This window comes from Diplodia corticola, assembly GCF_001883845.1.
Source record: "Diplodia corticola strain CBS 112549 chromosome Unknown scaffold32, whole genome shotgun sequence".
Classification (NCBI taxonomy): Eukaryota; Fungi; Ascomycota; class Dothideomycetes; order Botryosphaeriales; family Botryosphaeriaceae; genus Diplodia; species Diplodia corticola.
The window spans coordinates 314,126-330,559 of NW_017971511.1; the positions used below are offsets into that span (position 1 = coordinate 314,126).

Below are 16,434 nucleotides of genomic sequence, written 5' to 3' on the forward strand. Positions count from 1 at the left end.
ACCCAAGGCCATCCACAGTTGCAGTGCGCATATTCCTAGCAGTTGTCTACAATTTTGGGATTCGACTGACAATAATTCTTTCACCCTGCCAGAAGCTCTATCCCTGAAGGCAAAGCTTGATCTTCCGTTTCAGCTCCCGCAACATGCTGCTGGAAAAGCTGCCATCCGTTTTCAGAGGCATTCCGCCTTCTTTCCGCTACCTAACCCTCAGTCGTTCCCTCATGTCTATAGTACGCCGGCTCATAAACCTCGCCCCTAAGGCCCTCATAGAAGCCCTCCATACGCCAGCGCCACGCATGGAAAAGCTCGGCCGTATCGTTCTTGATCCACGGATTCCACCACTTGTCGTGCAAGACGCGCACGCCGCTGGCGATGTCCTCGGCATTGGGGTACTGCGCCTGCCAACTCAGGTCCAACGCCGACCACGGCATGCTCCGGTCGGCGCGGTGCACGTAGTTCAGCAAGAACTGCTCGGGCAGCGTCGGGTCGAAGCGGCCGGGGATGCGCAGCACCGACTCGTAGTGGGCGAAGAGGGCGCGCGACGGCTTAAACACCATCAGGCCCGCGTTCATCTGCGCGTAGTTGGGGGTCCGGGCGAACGACGGCCACTGCAGCAGGTCGGCCTGCGGCACGCCGGCCATGACGTACGAGCCGGGCAGGGGCGCCTCGTCGGGCAGCGTGGCGTTGGGGCGGTCGAGGGTGCGGCGCGGCGCCGCGGCCGCGGGCTCGTCGAAGAGGCCGTCGAGCGGCGCCGTCAGCAGCATGTCGCTGTCGAGGAAGGCGACGCGGTCGTACGCGTCCTCGAACTCCCACATGCGCAGCTTCGTCAGGACGTCGGCCCAGCGCTGCTGCGGCGGGTGGATCCAGTCGGCGCCCAGGTGCGCGATCTCGACCACGTCGGCGCCCTCGGCGAGGAGGACGCTCCGCTTTGCGTGCTCGACGGCCGGCGTGACGAAGACGACGAAGGGGAGCCCGCGCCGGGTGCGCGTCTCGGGCGCGTGGCGGAGCTGGTAGTTGAGCAGGCGCACGCCGACGAAGTACGGGTCGTCGTCGCCGAAGCCGTGCGGCTGCGAGGTGACGGATTGGTCCGCCGACGGCGCCGTCAGGTAGGTGGCGTATATCTGCCTCGACGGCCGATTGTTCCCTCCGACTGCGTTTGGAGGCTGATCGGTGGCGCTGTAGTAAAGAGCTATGGCCACTAGGAAGATGGATAAGAAGAAGGCTGCTATCCAGTAGTGGCCCGTCGGCCGGCGCCACCGGTCTTGCTGGATACCAAGCATGGCTGTAGCGGGAAAACTAAAGATGAGAGTCGATGGCGGCAGAGAAAAGGCTCACTGTAGGCTTTGGGCTCGGCAAGCATGCGGCACAGCGTTTTTTTCTTCATCGTCCGCCATCGCCAAGGGTGGATCCGCCGCAGGCATGGTTACTTGGCCTGCCTTTTCTGTGCACGAGACCCGATGTTCTCTTGTACGCTTATGCACCAGGTTCGAGCTCCTTCGTGGTGGGGGTCGTTGATCAGCCTTTATTGGGCGATGAGATCTCGAAGATTATCAGATCTTGATAATAGCGCTACGCGAGACGACCTCTTGAGAGACGTGGAATAATAGGTAATACAGCAATAGTAGGCACAGAGCTTTTAGGCACAATGACTCAGAATAAAGTTACAACAAGGTCATGTAAGCTGCACAGCCCTGAATCGCCAAGTGTATACACTACACCAAAACAGGCATACCAACACGAACCCGTATGCGAAAGCGATACACTTTCGACCCATTTTTTCTGCCCAAGTCAATCCCCTTCATTCGTGCTTAACCCAACTTGCTTGCAGTCTGTAGTGCCCTGATAGGGCCGGGTGTATTCGACTCATATCTCCGCCTCATAACTAAGCCGAGTCGACGATTCATATATTAGCCATGCCCAGTTATCCTAGCTCAGGTGATACTAGTATCATCTGACTTTCACTGTCTTTCGATCACGTTTTACTTCGTTTTACAGGGCTTTCACCTTCTCTTTATTGGGGTTACTGGCTATGGGCGCCATTACACCTCAAGACATACTCACATTCACTGCATGTCTGTCTGATCTCAACCGTTAATCATCTTGGCAATCGAGCCAGCGCTCACCATGGTCTGATACACACATGTCAGTCAGACATGGCCGCCGGGATGCTGTGTACCATTGTTGCTTGCACATACAAGCTTAATTTAAGCTTCTTTGTTAAACCTTGACAGGCCGCGTCATCCACCTTGCAGGGAAACAGCACCTCAGCACACGCCTGTGAGTACTTCAGTTCGACCAAACACTCCAATATCACCCGTATCTCGACATGCTCAAGTCCATTTAGAGGGTGTCTCTTTTCGTAAATGGTTATCACATATTTTTTTCAGCAAACTTACTGCTGGAAAACGAGTTCGATAGCACGTCTACGTGATTGCTAGCGTGATCGGGGCCAAACCCGTGCCCTTCTTTCTTTTTTCTCTGGTGAGAAATATAAACATCTTGAAGGAGATCTCGAGAAAGCTCACATCTTGGTCTCGGGCCACTCTCATACCGCGATGCTCTTGAGTCTGACAAACAAAGCCCTTGATCCTCACCATGCTGCACTATCACATGGACCATCGAACGAGCACGAAACACGACTAGAATATCTTTCGTGAACATTGATCATATCGTAGTAAAATCGCCCCATAAAACCCATCCGTAGACATTACAAAATACGGTTGTAATACCTGCTTTCTGCATCATCCAACAAACCACCACCACCACCACCAAAACACCCAAACACCCTTCCCCACCCTCTCAAAGCGCCAAAATATCCGCAGCACGCTCAATCGCCTTAGCCGCCCTGAGGACCTCGGACCCAGCAAGCGTAAAATTGCCCGCCTCAACCGCCTCCGTGACACCGGGGTACGTCACCGGCGCGTAGCCTAATTTTTTCCCCCGCATCGTCAGCTCATCATCTCGTTGCAAAAAAATAAAAATAAAAATAAAAATAAAAACTCACCAGTATCGATCCCAGGCGCAAACACCACATGCCTAAAATACGGGCGATCGGGCAGCCCCCCCTGCGACGTGAAGCCGCGCTGGAAATCCCTCAGCTTCGCATTCACGCGCGCCACCAGCACCTCGTCGCCCGTCACGGCCGCCTGCGTCGCCGCGGCGGCGACGGCGTCGGCAGCGGCCTCGAACGTGTCGATGGCGGCGGCGAGCGGCGCGAGGTCGACTACGTCTCCGTCCGCTCCTTCGGCGGCGATGACGGTGCTGTTGAGCTCGGCGAGGTAGAGGCGCATCTGGGTGGTGTAGTTGGGGATGTCGAGCGGGATGACGGCGTCGTCGGCGAGGTGGTAGGCGAGCAGGGTGAGGAACTGGCCGATGGCCTTGTGCACGGCGAAGCCCGGGTCGCCGTACGTCTTCATCCAGTGGAATGTGTCGTAGTTTGAGCTGTGGTGGACGGACGGAGTTGAGTTAGCAAGTGCCTGGATGATTCCATTTTTCTATTTTTTTTCTTTCTTGGGGGGTTCTCAAAGACTCACTGGTAGTGGTACACTGCGTCGTCGGGTCCGTTGCCGGAACCCGCGTCTATCGAGCTGATGCCGTTGTGCAAGAAGGACGTGTAATCCGACCCGCTGCCCAAGACGCCAAACTCGCCTTCCGTCAGGCCCGTGAGCCACGTCTCGTAGAGCGTCTCGTTCAGCTCGCCGGTGCCGACGTACGGCCAGAGCACCTTCTTCATCACGTCGGTCGCGATCGTGTGCAGGTCCGGGGTGGCCGAGAAGTCGGGACGGGGACCGGAGGTGCCGACGTCGATGTTGAGATAGGCGATGCTGGTCGATGCCAGCCACGGGATGTACTCTTCCACCCATTCCGTCGAGCCGTAAAGCCCGTACTCCTCGGCGTCCCAGCTGCAGAGCACGATGTTCCTCCGCGGCTTCCAACCGTTTGCCAGCAGCTTGCCAAATGCCTTGGAGAGCTCGATCATGACCGCGGAGCCCGAGTTGGGATCGGCGGCACCGCCAACGATCCAGGCGTCTCGGTGGTTTCCGATGACGAGGGTTTCATCGGGGCTGGTGCCGTTGATGATACCAATGGCATCCCAGATTGGCGTGATCTCCTCTTTCATCAGGTTGGAGAGGTCAATGGTCGTTCCAGGGGCAGGTCCAGTGCTGTAAGTGACATTCAGGCCGCCGATCCAACCAGTGCGGTTAACCTCCTCTCCCGAAGTTCCGTGGCCGTCCAATGCAGCAAGGAAGGGAACAGCGTCCTTCCAAGAAATTGGGACAGACGGGATGCGCGGAGTGACGGAGATGGTATCAGTTCTCGGAGAATCCTCCTTTGAGGGGTACCCGGGAGTGGTCGGATCTCCGGGAAACTGAGATAGGAACTGCACGGAACCTCGTTGGATGGATGTCGGGTTTCGTGCTGGACCGTCGGGGTAGGCGGCGTAGCCGTTTGCTTCGGTAATGTTGCCGTCGTCGCCCGGATCAGTGAAGATGACAGCGCCGATCATCCCGTTCTCCTGCGCATTCTTGACTTTGAGGCCACGGAAAGGGCCTCCGTACTTTGCCAGCGCTATCTTGCCTTCAAGCGGCACGCCAAGCGCCTTCAAGCGCTCAAAGTCGACCTGCTGACCCCGACCGACATAAACTCAAGAAAAGTCAGTACTAAACACGCCAGGTGTAATTACAAGTCAAGTCTCTTACCGTACTCGGCGGAGGCGTTGCCAGACCAAGACAGGCCGTGGAAAGCGGGAACACTGTTGGGATACGAAGTCGTCTCATCTTCTGGCAGCGCCTCCTCAATCAAGGTGGCTGAATAGCTGCTGCCATTGGGGAAATTGACCGATACTGCCTGTGAGACAGGGTAGTTGAGAAAAGTCCAGTACTCGGCCAGGGAAGAAGGAATGCCGAATTCGGACCATTTATCGGCAGTCCACTGAGCTACGCTCTCGTTGGTGCCGGCAATGTGCAGGCCGTGGGTGTAATAGTAGGACCACGAGGCGATGGTGGTATTGTCGAAGGAATTGACGAGGATTGACTCAGTAGCGGACAAGACGGGGGGGAAAGGGGTGTCTTGACGAGCAGCAAGCTTGGAATGGCGATGGGAGCCGGCACTGCGGGGACTGAGAAAATCGCGCTGGCAGGCGACTGCCTCGGCGACGAGCACAGAGAACACCAGGAGCATTGAAGCCATTGCGCCGACCGATAAGCACACCTACTTCGATGATGCGGGCTGAGGCCTCAAATACCTATCACCGTGGCCGGCAATAAGCCTCATCGACCCTGCTGCCTGACGTAGCTGAGAAAGACATGATGCAACCTTGTCAGTGTCCCGTCGTACTGCTACCAGGTACTCCGCTCCCAACCTTCCGCTTTTAGGAAGTCTGGAGGCGGCTTGGCGTGGGGAGAAGCAGTGCCAAGCCGTTGAGGATCCGTTCCGCGCGGATGTACCGGTAATGTCACCGGAGCAAAAGGCGCCATCGCTCCTTCAAGGCAGCAGCGGCAGTAAGCTCACGCCTCCACCTCGTGTCGACAGCATGGCAGAATGGCCATGCATGGCTTACCTAGCGTATCGCGTCCGGCCGAAGGCATGCCTTGCAGGATGACTGCCGTAACCGACTCGCTCGCCCAGCCGCCGTTTGCCGTCACCGCCGTCCTCCCACCCTTGGCAGCCATTGCGAAGGCTGAACCCCGCAGAACGAGATCCTGGAAGCCCATGATGCAATCACCGATAACGGCTGCGGATAAATCCGGTGTGCGTGGATATATGCACCTGCCAACTGCTGGCCATCCGGCAAACCTTTGGAATAAGAAGCTTCAAATCTAGGCGGAGCCTGCAGCCAGCTTGGACAATCGATTACACCCGGCATTGACTGCTCAAAATCAAAGTGCGTTGTATTCAGGAAGACTACACATACCAGGCTACCGAAAATCAGCCGTAATCGTTCTCTGCCTTGTCGCTGTGTTCTATCACTACGGGAATAGGTGTATTAATGGGTATGGGCTTAGGGCCGCCGGCGCATCAAAGACTCAGCCAGGTCTTCATAGTCGTCTTGATCTACATCAGGCTTCTCGATCATCTCCAGGTCTTCATCAACTGTTAGTGACTCGTCGTCGGCTGCCTCCTCGGGCCGTGATGGAGGATCATACCCAGTGGCCTCCTCGTACCAAGAGGTCGACGTCGTCCAGTTCACTACCAGCTCCACGGCCGTCTCCGCCATGCTGTAGTAGTTGGGGTGCTGCTTGGGATCGAACATGCCCGTGTGTGCCCACGTCTCAGCCGTCGCCTTGTCGTTCACGATGGGAATGAAGTGCTTCTTGATGTCTGTTTTAGGGACGATGCAGAACGTGCGGTCCTGGCCCAGCACGCCCGAGCTCCATTTTGTTGCGCCTTGCTGCTGGACGGCCTGCCCGAGCTGCGTGTAGAGGTCTGCGAAGCCGAGCTCCAAGGTTTCCGAGAGCGTCACAACCGTGGCTAGTCTCTTCTTCATCTCTTCCTGGCGCGCCAGACACCCGACGAACTCGAGATGGGAGCCGACAAACTGCCAGCCCTCGCTTAACTGTTCCCGTTTCATGTAGGCCGCCCCTCCTGCTGCCGCGAGCGCGCCTGCGGCACCGGCGAACATTGCTATCTTGCCAAATTTCTGCCAGGCAGGCACCACGGCCGTGTCGACGTTTGGGTCTGCTGACGACGACGCCGCTGCCGGGAGCGTCTTGCTTGCGGCGATCACGTCTGGGTTGGCCTCCTGCTTCTTGCCCCACCCGAATGTATCTGCTACGCTGCTATAGGCATTGTACGCAGCCGTTGCCGTGTTCCAGTGCCCTTCTGCTCCGTGCGCGACAATCCCCGGCGAGATTCCCAAGTATGGGGTGTCGAAAGCGAGAATGCCCTGGATGTATGGAAACAAGAGGGTGGTTTGGGACGTGGAGCTATCCGAGTCCGGGTTGATGGGCTGTTCGTTTGAGATAGAGAGAAGCGTCTCCGCAGCCACGATACCGCCTGTTTTGGAGTCAGCAAGGCTTGCTCACGGAGCCATCTGGGAGCGGGACTCGCCCATCGAATGGCCGCACAGAACAACCCTCACCGAGGGGTCGATGGTGGGCGAGGAAGTGCCATTTGCAACCTCGAGGTCGATGACCTTGTTCTGCAACCTGCACGAGTTCAGCCAGGCTCGACGCAACGGGAAAGCGCCGCGACGGAGCGGGTCTGCACGTAGGCGCGCGCGTCCTGACCGTACCACTCCTTGAATTTCGCCACACAAGACTTGCTGTTCAGCACGATCAGCTACGGGCAGCACTCGGGCGGGTGGGCGCAACATACAGATCGCCGCGCGTTTCGTACTGGGGGTACGTGACGGTCAAGACGTCGACCTTCTGGAGGGTGCTGTCTAGCACGGCGCGCAGGTGCTGGGGGAACTGGGGCGGGTTAACAGGGTGTTCGTTTGAGGTTCAAAGCGCCTCTGACTTTACGGAAGGTATCATCGTCGCCCTAGGTGCAACGCGTCGTCAGTATGTTTGTTCCTCGCATCGTGGCTCGTGCGGGAGTGACCTTGAAGCCGTGGATGAAACATAGAAGCAGTGTCTTCTTCATCCTGAGCTGTGTTCCTGCATGGTGTCGGGGCGCGGTGGAGGAGTGGATTATGTCACCGCTGCGCGCGGCTGACTACCGGCGGCCAACAACCGCCGCCCGCGCATGCCTGAGGTTTCATGTGCCCGCACGTGATGGTTGGCCACACGATCGGGCATTGCTGATGCAGCGGAGCCGCGGGCTAGGACCTGTCTGGCCCGCTGGAATCTATGCAGGAACAGGCCCGCTGAAGAAGACTACAGCGCAGCAGGATTGGGCAGCTCGGAGCTCCGAAGGACGGTCGGTGCTGCTCAGCTGGGGCGGCGGCGGCGAGCTTCGGGTTAGGCTGAGATGGAGGGCGAGCGGCGGGCGTGCCAGTTACCAACGAAGCTGCGGCGCAATCAGCCCCGCGCGACACAGCAGCAGCAGGCTGGCGGCTCGGCGGGTCAAGACGCTCTCGAGAATGCAAGCGTTGCTGCCAAGCGCTGCACCAGGCCCCTCTGGCACGCGGACGGACTGTTGCGCGGCCCGCGCGGCCAGACGCCGTTTCACCCAGCGCGAATCTCGTCGGCCGCAGGCATTCGCCATGGCCCAAAACACCACCGCTACGCGCCCGTGTAGAACGGGCATGCCGCAGCCCTGGACATGGCCGCCCCGCTTTCGCGCGAGTGCGCTGGCAGATGCCGCCGTTAAAGGGCGAGCCGCCGCGCCCACCCGGGGTGTTTGATGTATTTTCTCGTCTCCTTGCAGTCCCCGTACCATGATACCCTCGCTTCCCCAGCCCCTCATTCTTTGAGTCTTGTGCCCCATTGTGCTTCATCTTAGCAGCCATCCGCTTGGGCCCAGCAAGCAAACCGGACGACGCAAGCACGACGGAGAACGTGGCCGAAGCGTCAGCCCACGCCCATCGCAAACGCGCCCTCCAGCAGCAGATCGCCGCCGCTCCGTGCGCACATTGCTTGCCTGCTTGCCTGCTTGATGCTGCGCGCCCAAGCCTGTCCTTTCCAGTACCCAATCCTTCTCTTGCTCGGAGCTTGCCCACGCCATCTCCGTCGCTCATTGCTTGCCTCACACCGCGCGTGTCTCACCAGTTCCCTGTCGGAAGCCCGCGCGCCAACTCGCCGTCCGGCTTCTGCTCTCCGGCACTATCTATTACTCGCGTTTCCCTACCGCTCGCGCGCTGTCCCCAGGCGTTCCTGCTCTGCGCATCTCTCAACATGATGATGCCTCCCAGCGCAGCGCGCTTCGTCGTCGCCCTGCTCCCGCTGTTTGCCGCCGCAGTCCGCGCCGTCTCTCTGTCCGACTTTACTCCCCGGGTGGAGAATCTGAGCGACCAGTGCAGCACCGTCTACAACCGTCAAATCAACGACTGCTCTGCCTCCGACCTCGAGACTGGCGAGAACTGTTCCGTCGCGTGCATCAGCGGCCTGCTGTCTATCGCGTCACAGGTCAAGTCGGCCTGCGCCGATGACGATGTGGCAGAGACGTCAATCATCGGCGTCTTCCTTCTCGGCAAGGGCCCTCAGATCCTCTGCTCCAACATCGCGGCTACCACGCTGGGCAGCGGTCACACGTCGACTAGCTCTACCTCGCACAGCACCAAGCAGACCAGCACCAAGGAGACTTCCAGTCAGACCATTGACGCCGGTACCACCATCATAGCGGGCACAAGCAAAACCGCAGAGTCGACCACCACTGCAGCGGCAACCACCACGACCGCGGAGTCTTCCACCTCGGCAGCCGAGACTACAGCAGCGGCGACCACGACAGCTGCAGAGTCGAGCTCAGAAAGCACGAAAGCAGCGTCGAGCTCTGCGGCGGCAACGACATCCTCAGGTGGTTCGGATGCGACAGACGACAACGACGGTAGTGGAGGAGGAAGCCCGTTCGACCTGGCCGTCGGAGCTGGCTCTCCGCGAACGACATCATCAATGTGCCTCCTGGGGACGGCAATGGGCGTGTGGGCACTTTCGATTCTCTTCTTGTCGTGATGGAAAGTGGACGACTTTGTCACGGGACTTTGTTCTTTTCTCCCATTGTTTTTGATACCATCTCTGTTTTTTTACCGGCACTTTTAATGCCATGCCACGCAACAATTCCCCGGAACAGCGTAGCACTTCGACCAAGAAGGGGGCGATTATGGATCGCCTAATTAAACGACGGCTGGTTATTTCCGTCGAGGCACACAGGATACTTTCATGGGCGTTGGGCATACAATGCATCGGAGCGAGCCAATCCGCTGAAAAAAGAGACGGGTTTGGATAGTGAAGGAGGATGCTATTGTATAGACGGGGGGTGGTAGCGGAAGGCGAATGGTATGGGTTTCGGAAGCAAGGCCAACTGGACCTGATGGCTGCGTAATGGTTGGACGGTGTTAAGGGACAACGATCAGCATGATACGGACTTATGAGGATTAAATGAAAGGCTTGACTTGACGCAGAGACACCAGTAACGAGTTCTTCAGGCGCAGCCAAGGACTAGCAATGTAGGCCGAAAGCCGCTGCTCCACATCAGTTGCGAGCGATCAAGCCAGCGCCCTGACGAATGTGGAGCAGTGGCCCGACAGTGATTTGCAGCCGCCACCGCTAACGTCACCAACAGTCATGTCGGTGTTGAGTCTCCCATGTCCAACGCCAAGTGTTCCAGTTACATTGCGCTTCCCAATCCACAGCATCAAAATGACTCAATGTTACGCAGCGGCCGGCAACGGAACGCAGCGCAGGTCAAGCTTGCGCATGGGCCCAAGTTAATAATAAAGCGCAGCGGACATCAATTCATTTGTCTTGCTTAAGTATTAGCTCGGACGATTGCGTGATAAGAAATTCTGACGACAGTAATTCCAGCTAGAGGCATCTTGTTACGAGCAGCCTTGTGGAAGATAAGCGCCGCCCAGCGACCAGCGGCATATGCTTAGTACACAATGCTCTCTATTGCTCCCATTGGTAGATGAACGTAGACACTCAAATGCTCTAACGAGTAAACCAGAGAGAATGCTGTGCACTCCTACTCCCAATCAGAAGGCAAACGAAGGACATGAAGCAGACAAGAGAGAAGATGAACAACGTGTTGGTCGAGACCGAAGGAAGCACAGGGTCGTGGTAGGCGAGGCCCGTGCGCCGGGAGCGCATTGACTTGATCGGCGGCGGTGGAGGCTTGCGCCGCGTCAAGACCATCTCTCCCGCGCGCGCCACGCCAACTCGCTCTCCCAACTTTCCTGTTGCCCCCGCGCCCCGCTCCCCACAATGGGCAAAGGCACCGACAAGCTCTACATCACCCATTCGGAATGGGCCTCTGAAGATGCCTTCTCCGCCAGCTACGGTGCCGGCGTCAACAAGTCCAAGGTCGTTGGCGCCTCTTTCCGCCGCCTTCCCTTCAACTTCTGCGCCCTCTCGCTGCAGCCCTTCGAGCATCCCGTCTGCACCGCCCAGGGCACCATCTTCGACCTGACCAACATCCTCCCGTGGTTGAAGAAGCACGGCACGAATCCCGTTGACGGACAGCAGCTGAAGAGGGCCGACCTCATCAAGCTCAACTTCGCGAAAAACGACGATGGCGAATATGTCGATCCGGTTACATACAAAGTCTTCACAAACAACACCCACATCGTCGCGCTCAAGAACTCTGGAAACGTTTTCGCCTGGGACACCATTGAGCGCCTGAACATCAAAGCCAAGAACTGGCGCGATCTGGTCACCGACGACGAGTTCTCGCGCAAGGACATCATCACGCTGCAGGACCCGCAGAACCTCGAGTCCAGGGATCTGAGTGCATTCAAATACCTCAAAGATGGCGAGAGCAACTTGACCGAGGAGCAAGAGCAGGAGCGGGCGAGCGGCGTCAACAAGGACGCTCTGGGCAGCTCGGCCAAGGTGCTCAAGGCGAAAGAAGCCGTCGCAAAGGCGCGGTCGGAACGCGAAAAGGCGGCCAAGGCCAAGGCGGAGGGTGGCGTGGCCGCCGCTCTTGCGCGCGCCCGGGCGGAACAGGGCGACGGCTCGAATGCGCTGCACCAAAACAAGCCCCTGCCGTACAACGCCGCCCAATACACGACCGGAAAGGCGGCGGCTTCGTTCACCAGCACGGGCGTGACGCCGCACACTTCCAACGAAAGGGCGCTGCTGTCGGAGGAGGAGTACATGCTGAAGCCGCGGCGGGTGAAGACGCCCGGTTACGCCAGGATACAGACCAGTTTGGGAGAGCTCAACGTCGAGCTGCAGCCGGAGTTTGCGCCCAAGGCCGTGTGGAACTTTGTGCAGCTCGCCAAGAAGGGCTACTACAGCAACATCAGCTTCCACCGCAACATCAAGAACTTCATGATACAAGGAGGCGATCCCACAGGTACTGGCCGCGGCGGGTCCAGCGTCTGGGGCAAAAACTTCAACGACGAGTTCGAGGGACCCAACAAGCACGACACGAGAGGAGTCCTGAGTATGGCGAACAAGGGCAAGAACACCAACTCGAGCCAGTTCTTCATCACCTACCGCGCGGCGAAGCACCTGGATCTGAAGCATACCATATTCGGACGCGTTGTTGGCGGCATGGACACCCTGTCGCGGCTTGAGAACGCGCCTACCGATTCCAAGGACAGACCGGACCCGCCCATCATGCTCGAAGACGTGGTCGTCTTCGTCGATCCGTTCGAGGAGTTCCAGAAGCAGAAGGCTGAGATGGATGCGAAGGATCGTGAAAAGGAAGAGATCAAGAAGGCAGGAGGTACGGAGGACGACAAGACGACGTGGACGGGTAAGCGGGTCCGGGGCGACGGCACGGTTGAGTCGGGCAGCGGTGGTGGAGGTGTTGGCAAGTATCTCAAGGCGGCACTGGCAGAACAGAAGTCAACCGAAGCAGAAGAAGACGAGATTGTGGGGGAGTGGGACGAGCCTGAGGAGCCAGTGAAGAAGAAGTTCAAGGGTGGTGGATTCGGTAACTTTGACAATTGGTAGAATGGCATAAGGGGGGGAAAATTCTGGGAAAATGAGGAGTCTGGCGTTGAAGCAGGGCATATTGTTGGATCAAACCCAGGGCAAGCGGCTGCATATACACACTGTAGAGATACGAAAATACCATTTTGTTGTTCACACCATGTACGTACCCCTGCATTTGGTCCTCAGCCCTACGGAGCTAGGTCGACGCAAAAAGCTTGGCGGCGGCGGGCTGGCGAAGCTTCCTCCGCTAACTTTCCAACCATCGCTCTTCACACCTCCAACAACCCACCTTCTCACCAAAAAAAAAAGCTATTTCCCCGGAACCGCCTCAATTGCTCTCCCGCCATCGAGCACCCGCCGACCGGCCCACGCACACACACACATACACCCTTCCTCCCCTCTCGCATCCACCCCCCTCAGCAAAGATGCCGCCCAAACGAATGACAGCCAACCCCACGCGACCGGCGCGCTACCGCCCGGGCAAACCCACCGCCGCCGAAGAACCATCCTCCTCCGAAGAAGACGAATCCGACGCCGACGAGGGGCAGGAAGAAGAACAACAACGACAACAACAACCAACAAACTCGACCGCCGCCGCGCCAAAAGCTTCATCCTTCCCCAAAGACGCGTCCGCGAAGATCGCCAGCAACCTCAAAAACGTCGACCTCAACGCGCGCCGGCAAGCAGCCGCCGCGGCGGAGGCGGCGCGGCTGGAGGCGGAGAAGGCGGCGCGGGCGGCGGCGGAGGAGGGGTTCGAGACGGAGGAGGAGGAAGAGAGCGGCGGTGGGAGCGGCGAGGGCAGCGAGAGCGACGAGAGTGGCAGCAGTGAAGAGGAGGAGGAGGATAGCAGCAGTAACGAAGACGAGGCTGCGGCGAGGCGCAAGAAGATGCTGCGCCCGGTGTTCGTGCGGAAGGACCAGCGGAAAGGCACGAGTGCGGGGGCGGCGGCGGCGCAGAAGACGGAAGACGAGGTCTTTGCGGAGGAGGAGGCGAAGCGGAAGGCGAGGGCGGACGCGCTCGTGCAGGAGCAGCTGGAGCGCGTGGCGGCGGAGCGGGCGGCGGGCAAGAAGCAGTGGGACGACGAGGACAACCTGGGGGACCTGGACGACGTGGACGACGCGGACGGCGTGGATCCCGAGGCCGAGTTCGCGGCGTGGAGGCTGAGGGAGCTGCGGCGGGTGAAGCGCGAGCGCGAGGCCATCGAGGAGGCGGAGAAGGAGCGCGAGGAGGTGGAGCGCCGCAGGGGGTTGACGCAGGAGGAGCGCGACGCGGAGGACCGCGAGTTTATCGAGAGGCAGAGGGAAGAGCGCGCGGGCAAGGGCACGATGAGCACGATGCAGAAGTACTTCCACAAGGGCGCGTTCTTCCAGGACGACCTCAAGGACGCGGGGCTCGACCGCAGGGACATCATGGGGTCGCGGTACGTTGACGACGTGCAGAACAAGGAGGCGCTGCCGGAGTACATGCAGATTCGGGATATGACGAAGCTCGGCAAAAAGGGGAGGACGAGGTACAAGGACATGAGGAGCGAGGATACCGGGCGGTGGGGCGACTTTGGTGACCGTAGAGGCAAGGGCGGCGGTGCTTACTACAAGGGAGTCGATGAACGGTTCAGACCGGATGGTGGTGAGGTGGAGGGTAGAGCTGGCGCGACCGGCGCTAATGCGAGCGCTGTGGGTGAGCGGAAGAGACATGGGGATGACAGGGAGGACCGGGATGGGAAGCGGCCGAGGGTGGCAGACTGAGGGTCACAATACGGGTATCAATCATGAGACCAGCAAACACGACAAATGCTAAACGTATCATTGGATCGTCTCGGTATTAGATTCATGACTGTCTTCAGATAATGGTGAACACCGATGGCTCAACGTCTGGAAAAGACGTCGTCTCCGAATGGAAAATCCCCACCCGCCGAAACAGTTGTTCACCGGGTACCACTTTCTCCAGAATCAGACCACAGCAATCTCCAAGCTGGGCCATCCACGATGCGAGGGCTCTTTCCCTAGCAGTCTCCGCCGAGTCAAACAAGTCCATCTGGCAGAATTCTCGATGGTTTGTGATTACCACAAAGTTTCCGGACAACAAATTGGCGGTTCTGGACAACAAATCTTCGCTCATAGACGTGCCCTTGACCAACCGGGCCTTGATCTTCAAGAAGCCATCTTTGACCTGTCCGAAAGGTGCCCCGGCATGAAGGGGTGTGGTCGAACATTCTAAGATTTGGGCAGCCGGTTGCGAAAGGTATTCATCAATCACAAAAGGGTAACGGGCGTATGAATTCCCAGCAGTCGACGCCCACGACCACGATGGCGCACGATAGGGACCCGTTTCTGGCTTGGAGCGGTATGTTACTGTCCAGAGCAGCTGTCGAGGTAGGTCTGCTTCCCACAATCCAGCTAGATATCTTCCTGCGGAAATGTTGGTGGCATCGGAGAGGTGTGATACTTCGGCAGCTATACCAGCAACCCCTGGTAATTTGTCTGTGTATTCCGACAATTTCAACGACGAGTACAAGCAGACGATATTGTGCCAATATTCCAGAAAATATGGCCAGCCGGCCGTTCGCTGTTTTCCGTGCTTGCCATAATCCGGGTTTTTGCATAGAGAAAGTTCGCCAGCGACCTGCTTGGAGTACTCGGCTCTCGATGCTGCGACCATTTCGGTCGATGGCATACCGAGAGATTCGACAAGTGGTTTCTCAAAGCAGAAACGGGTCCATGTCTTCCATCCCCACGTACTCGTTCGACATTTCCAGATCAGCGCGTCGTATCCATAGATGAGCTGTCTTCTCGAGAGCAAGCGTTCCTGCATGGTCCAGGCTCGAGAATAGATTGGCTCATCTGGGTCAGTGGAGTAAGTGTCCATTTCGACTACAATTCGACCGAGTTCCACATCTCCGTACAGAAGAGGCAGCCTTGCGAACGGATGCCGGTTCTTGTTATGTCGAGTCAGAGGCTGTGATTGGAGGAATCCTTGGTCACAACTGGATGCTTTTGCGGCCGAAATTGTCAAGTAAGCACCCCGGTACACATCCGCCATATGGTCTATCTCATAGGCTTTGTCTTTTTGGGAGTTCTGGACAATACAAAGCGAGTCAACCCAAAGATAACGATGGTTGAGCTGCCTTGTAACTGTGATTGCGTCCTGCAAAGTCTTTGGGAGATCTGACATGTCAATTCTGTCGCACATCTCTGTAGTCTATCAGTAAGTCATCACAATGCAGCGATTGATTGTAGTCTAGAAAACTTATCCTACCTTCCAAGTTGGTGCTCGTGAGATGCACCGGTTGGGCCGCTCCCCAACAGTATGAAAGAGCAAGGTATGGGTGGTAATCGTCCGGACTACTTACGTGCAGTCTAGGGTCATGAGTTGTGTCTCGTTGTCCGACATCTATGACTCGGGTTGGCAAAGGAGTGGGCTTTTCCGGGCAGCAGAGGATATGCTCTTGATCGCAGAGGGAAATCCATTCCAGGATTTTGTCGTACGTTTCTTCGGAATCATTGTTCGGGTCTGTCTCTCTTTGGCTAATGAACTGAGCACCTGGGTCCCCTAAATGTATTTCAATAAGACGACAGTTGCAAGCTGTTTGAAAGGGTTGAGTGTAATACCGTGCTCAGCGTACACTTTGTATGGGGATCCCGAGGTAATTGGCTCGCAATAGTGCCTGCAATCTGGCCAAAATTCGACCCATAACTCGTAGATGTCGCGGGGTCTTCCTCCATCCTGCCTGTCGCGACACTTTGAAGAAATGGAGACGTTCACCACGAGCTGTGTTAAATTATTGTTTATCGCCTCGAACAGGCAATTGCATGCCATTCGTCCCTTCAACTTCGCATATCTGAACTTGTGGAATAGGATTTTGCACAATCCACAAGACTCAGATTCCGATCGTCCACGCAGGCCAGAGAGAGAGAAGCGCTTGAGGATTGGTGCTTCGAATGTTGACTGA

General features: G+C 57.6%; 7 protein-coding genes across 7 annotated transcripts; 3 read left to right on the forward strand and 4 right to left on the reverse strand.

Moving 5' to 3' along the window:
- Window positions 1–200: 200 nt before the first annotated feature.
- BKCO1_3200089 (glycosyltransferase family 8 protein) lies at window positions 201–1,280 on the reverse strand (the record flags this gene model as incomplete). Its single annotated transcript, XM_020274483.1, has 1 exon — window positions 201–1,280. The coding sequence occupies one exon, from the start codon at window positions 1,278–1,280 to the stop codon at window positions 201–203; it is 1,080 nt and encodes a 359-aa protein (XP_020129509.1).
- A 1,519-nt stretch (window positions 1,281–2,799) lies between these two features.
- BKCO1_3200090 (glutamate carboxypeptidase) lies at window positions 2,800–5,190 on the reverse strand (the record flags this gene model as incomplete). Its single annotated transcript, XM_020274485.1, has 4 exons — window positions 2,800–2,927; window positions 3,005–3,441; window positions 3,534–4,644; window positions 4,701–5,190. 4 exons carry the CDS (start codon window positions 5,188–5,190, stop codon window positions 2,800–2,802), a joined length of 2,166 nt encoding a protein of 721 aa, XP_020129445.1.
- An 811-nt stretch (window positions 5,191–6,001) lies between these two features.
- BKCO1_3200091 (pgap1-like protein) lies at window positions 6,002–7,587 on the reverse strand (the record flags this gene model as incomplete). The annotated part of the gene is made up of 6 exons (XM_020274486.1): window positions 6,002–6,996; window positions 7,051–7,148; window positions 7,235–7,264; window positions 7,318–7,412; window positions 7,462–7,485; window positions 7,546–7,587. The coding sequence occupies 6 exons, from the start codon at window positions 7,585–7,587 to the stop codon at window positions 6,002–6,004; spliced, it is 1,284 nt and encodes a 427-aa protein (XP_020129444.1).
- Window positions 7,588–8,780: 1,193 nt separating this feature from the next.
- BKCO1_3200092 (uncharacterized protein) lies at window positions 8,781–9,554 on the forward strand (the record flags this gene model as incomplete). The annotated part of the gene is made up of 1 exon (XM_020274487.1): window positions 8,781–9,554. The coding sequence occupies one exon, from the start codon at window positions 8,781–8,783 to the stop codon at window positions 9,552–9,554; it is 774 nt and encodes a 257-aa protein (XP_020129447.1).
- A 1,251-nt stretch (window positions 9,555–10,805) lies between these two features.
- BKCO1_3200093 (peptidyl-prolyl cis-trans isomerase-like 2) lies at window positions 10,806–12,503 on the forward strand (the record flags this gene model as incomplete). Its single annotated transcript, XM_020274488.1, has 1 exon — window positions 10,806–12,503. One exon carries the CDS (start codon window positions 10,806–10,808, stop codon window positions 12,501–12,503), a length of 1,698 nt encoding a protein of 565 aa, XP_020129446.1.
- A 407-nt stretch (window positions 12,504–12,910) lies between these two features.
- BKCO1_3200094 (microfibril-associated protein) lies at window positions 12,911–14,230 on the forward strand (the record flags this gene model as incomplete). The annotated part of the gene is made up of 1 exon (XM_020274489.1): window positions 12,911–14,230. The coding sequence occupies one exon, from the start codon at window positions 12,911–12,913 to the stop codon at window positions 14,228–14,230; it is 1,320 nt and encodes a 439-aa protein (XP_020129449.1).
- Window positions 14,231–14,324: 94 nt separating this feature from the next.
- BKCO1_3200095 (het-domain-containing protein) lies at window positions 14,325–16,207 on the reverse strand (the record flags this gene model as incomplete). The annotated part of the gene is made up of 3 exons (XM_020274490.1): window positions 14,325–15,676; window positions 15,741–16,034; window positions 16,108–16,207. The coding sequence occupies 3 exons, from the start codon at window positions 16,205–16,207 to the stop codon at window positions 14,325–14,327; spliced, it is 1,746 nt and encodes a 581-aa protein (XP_020129448.1).
- Between the last annotated feature and the right edge of the window lie 227 nt (window positions 16,208–16,434).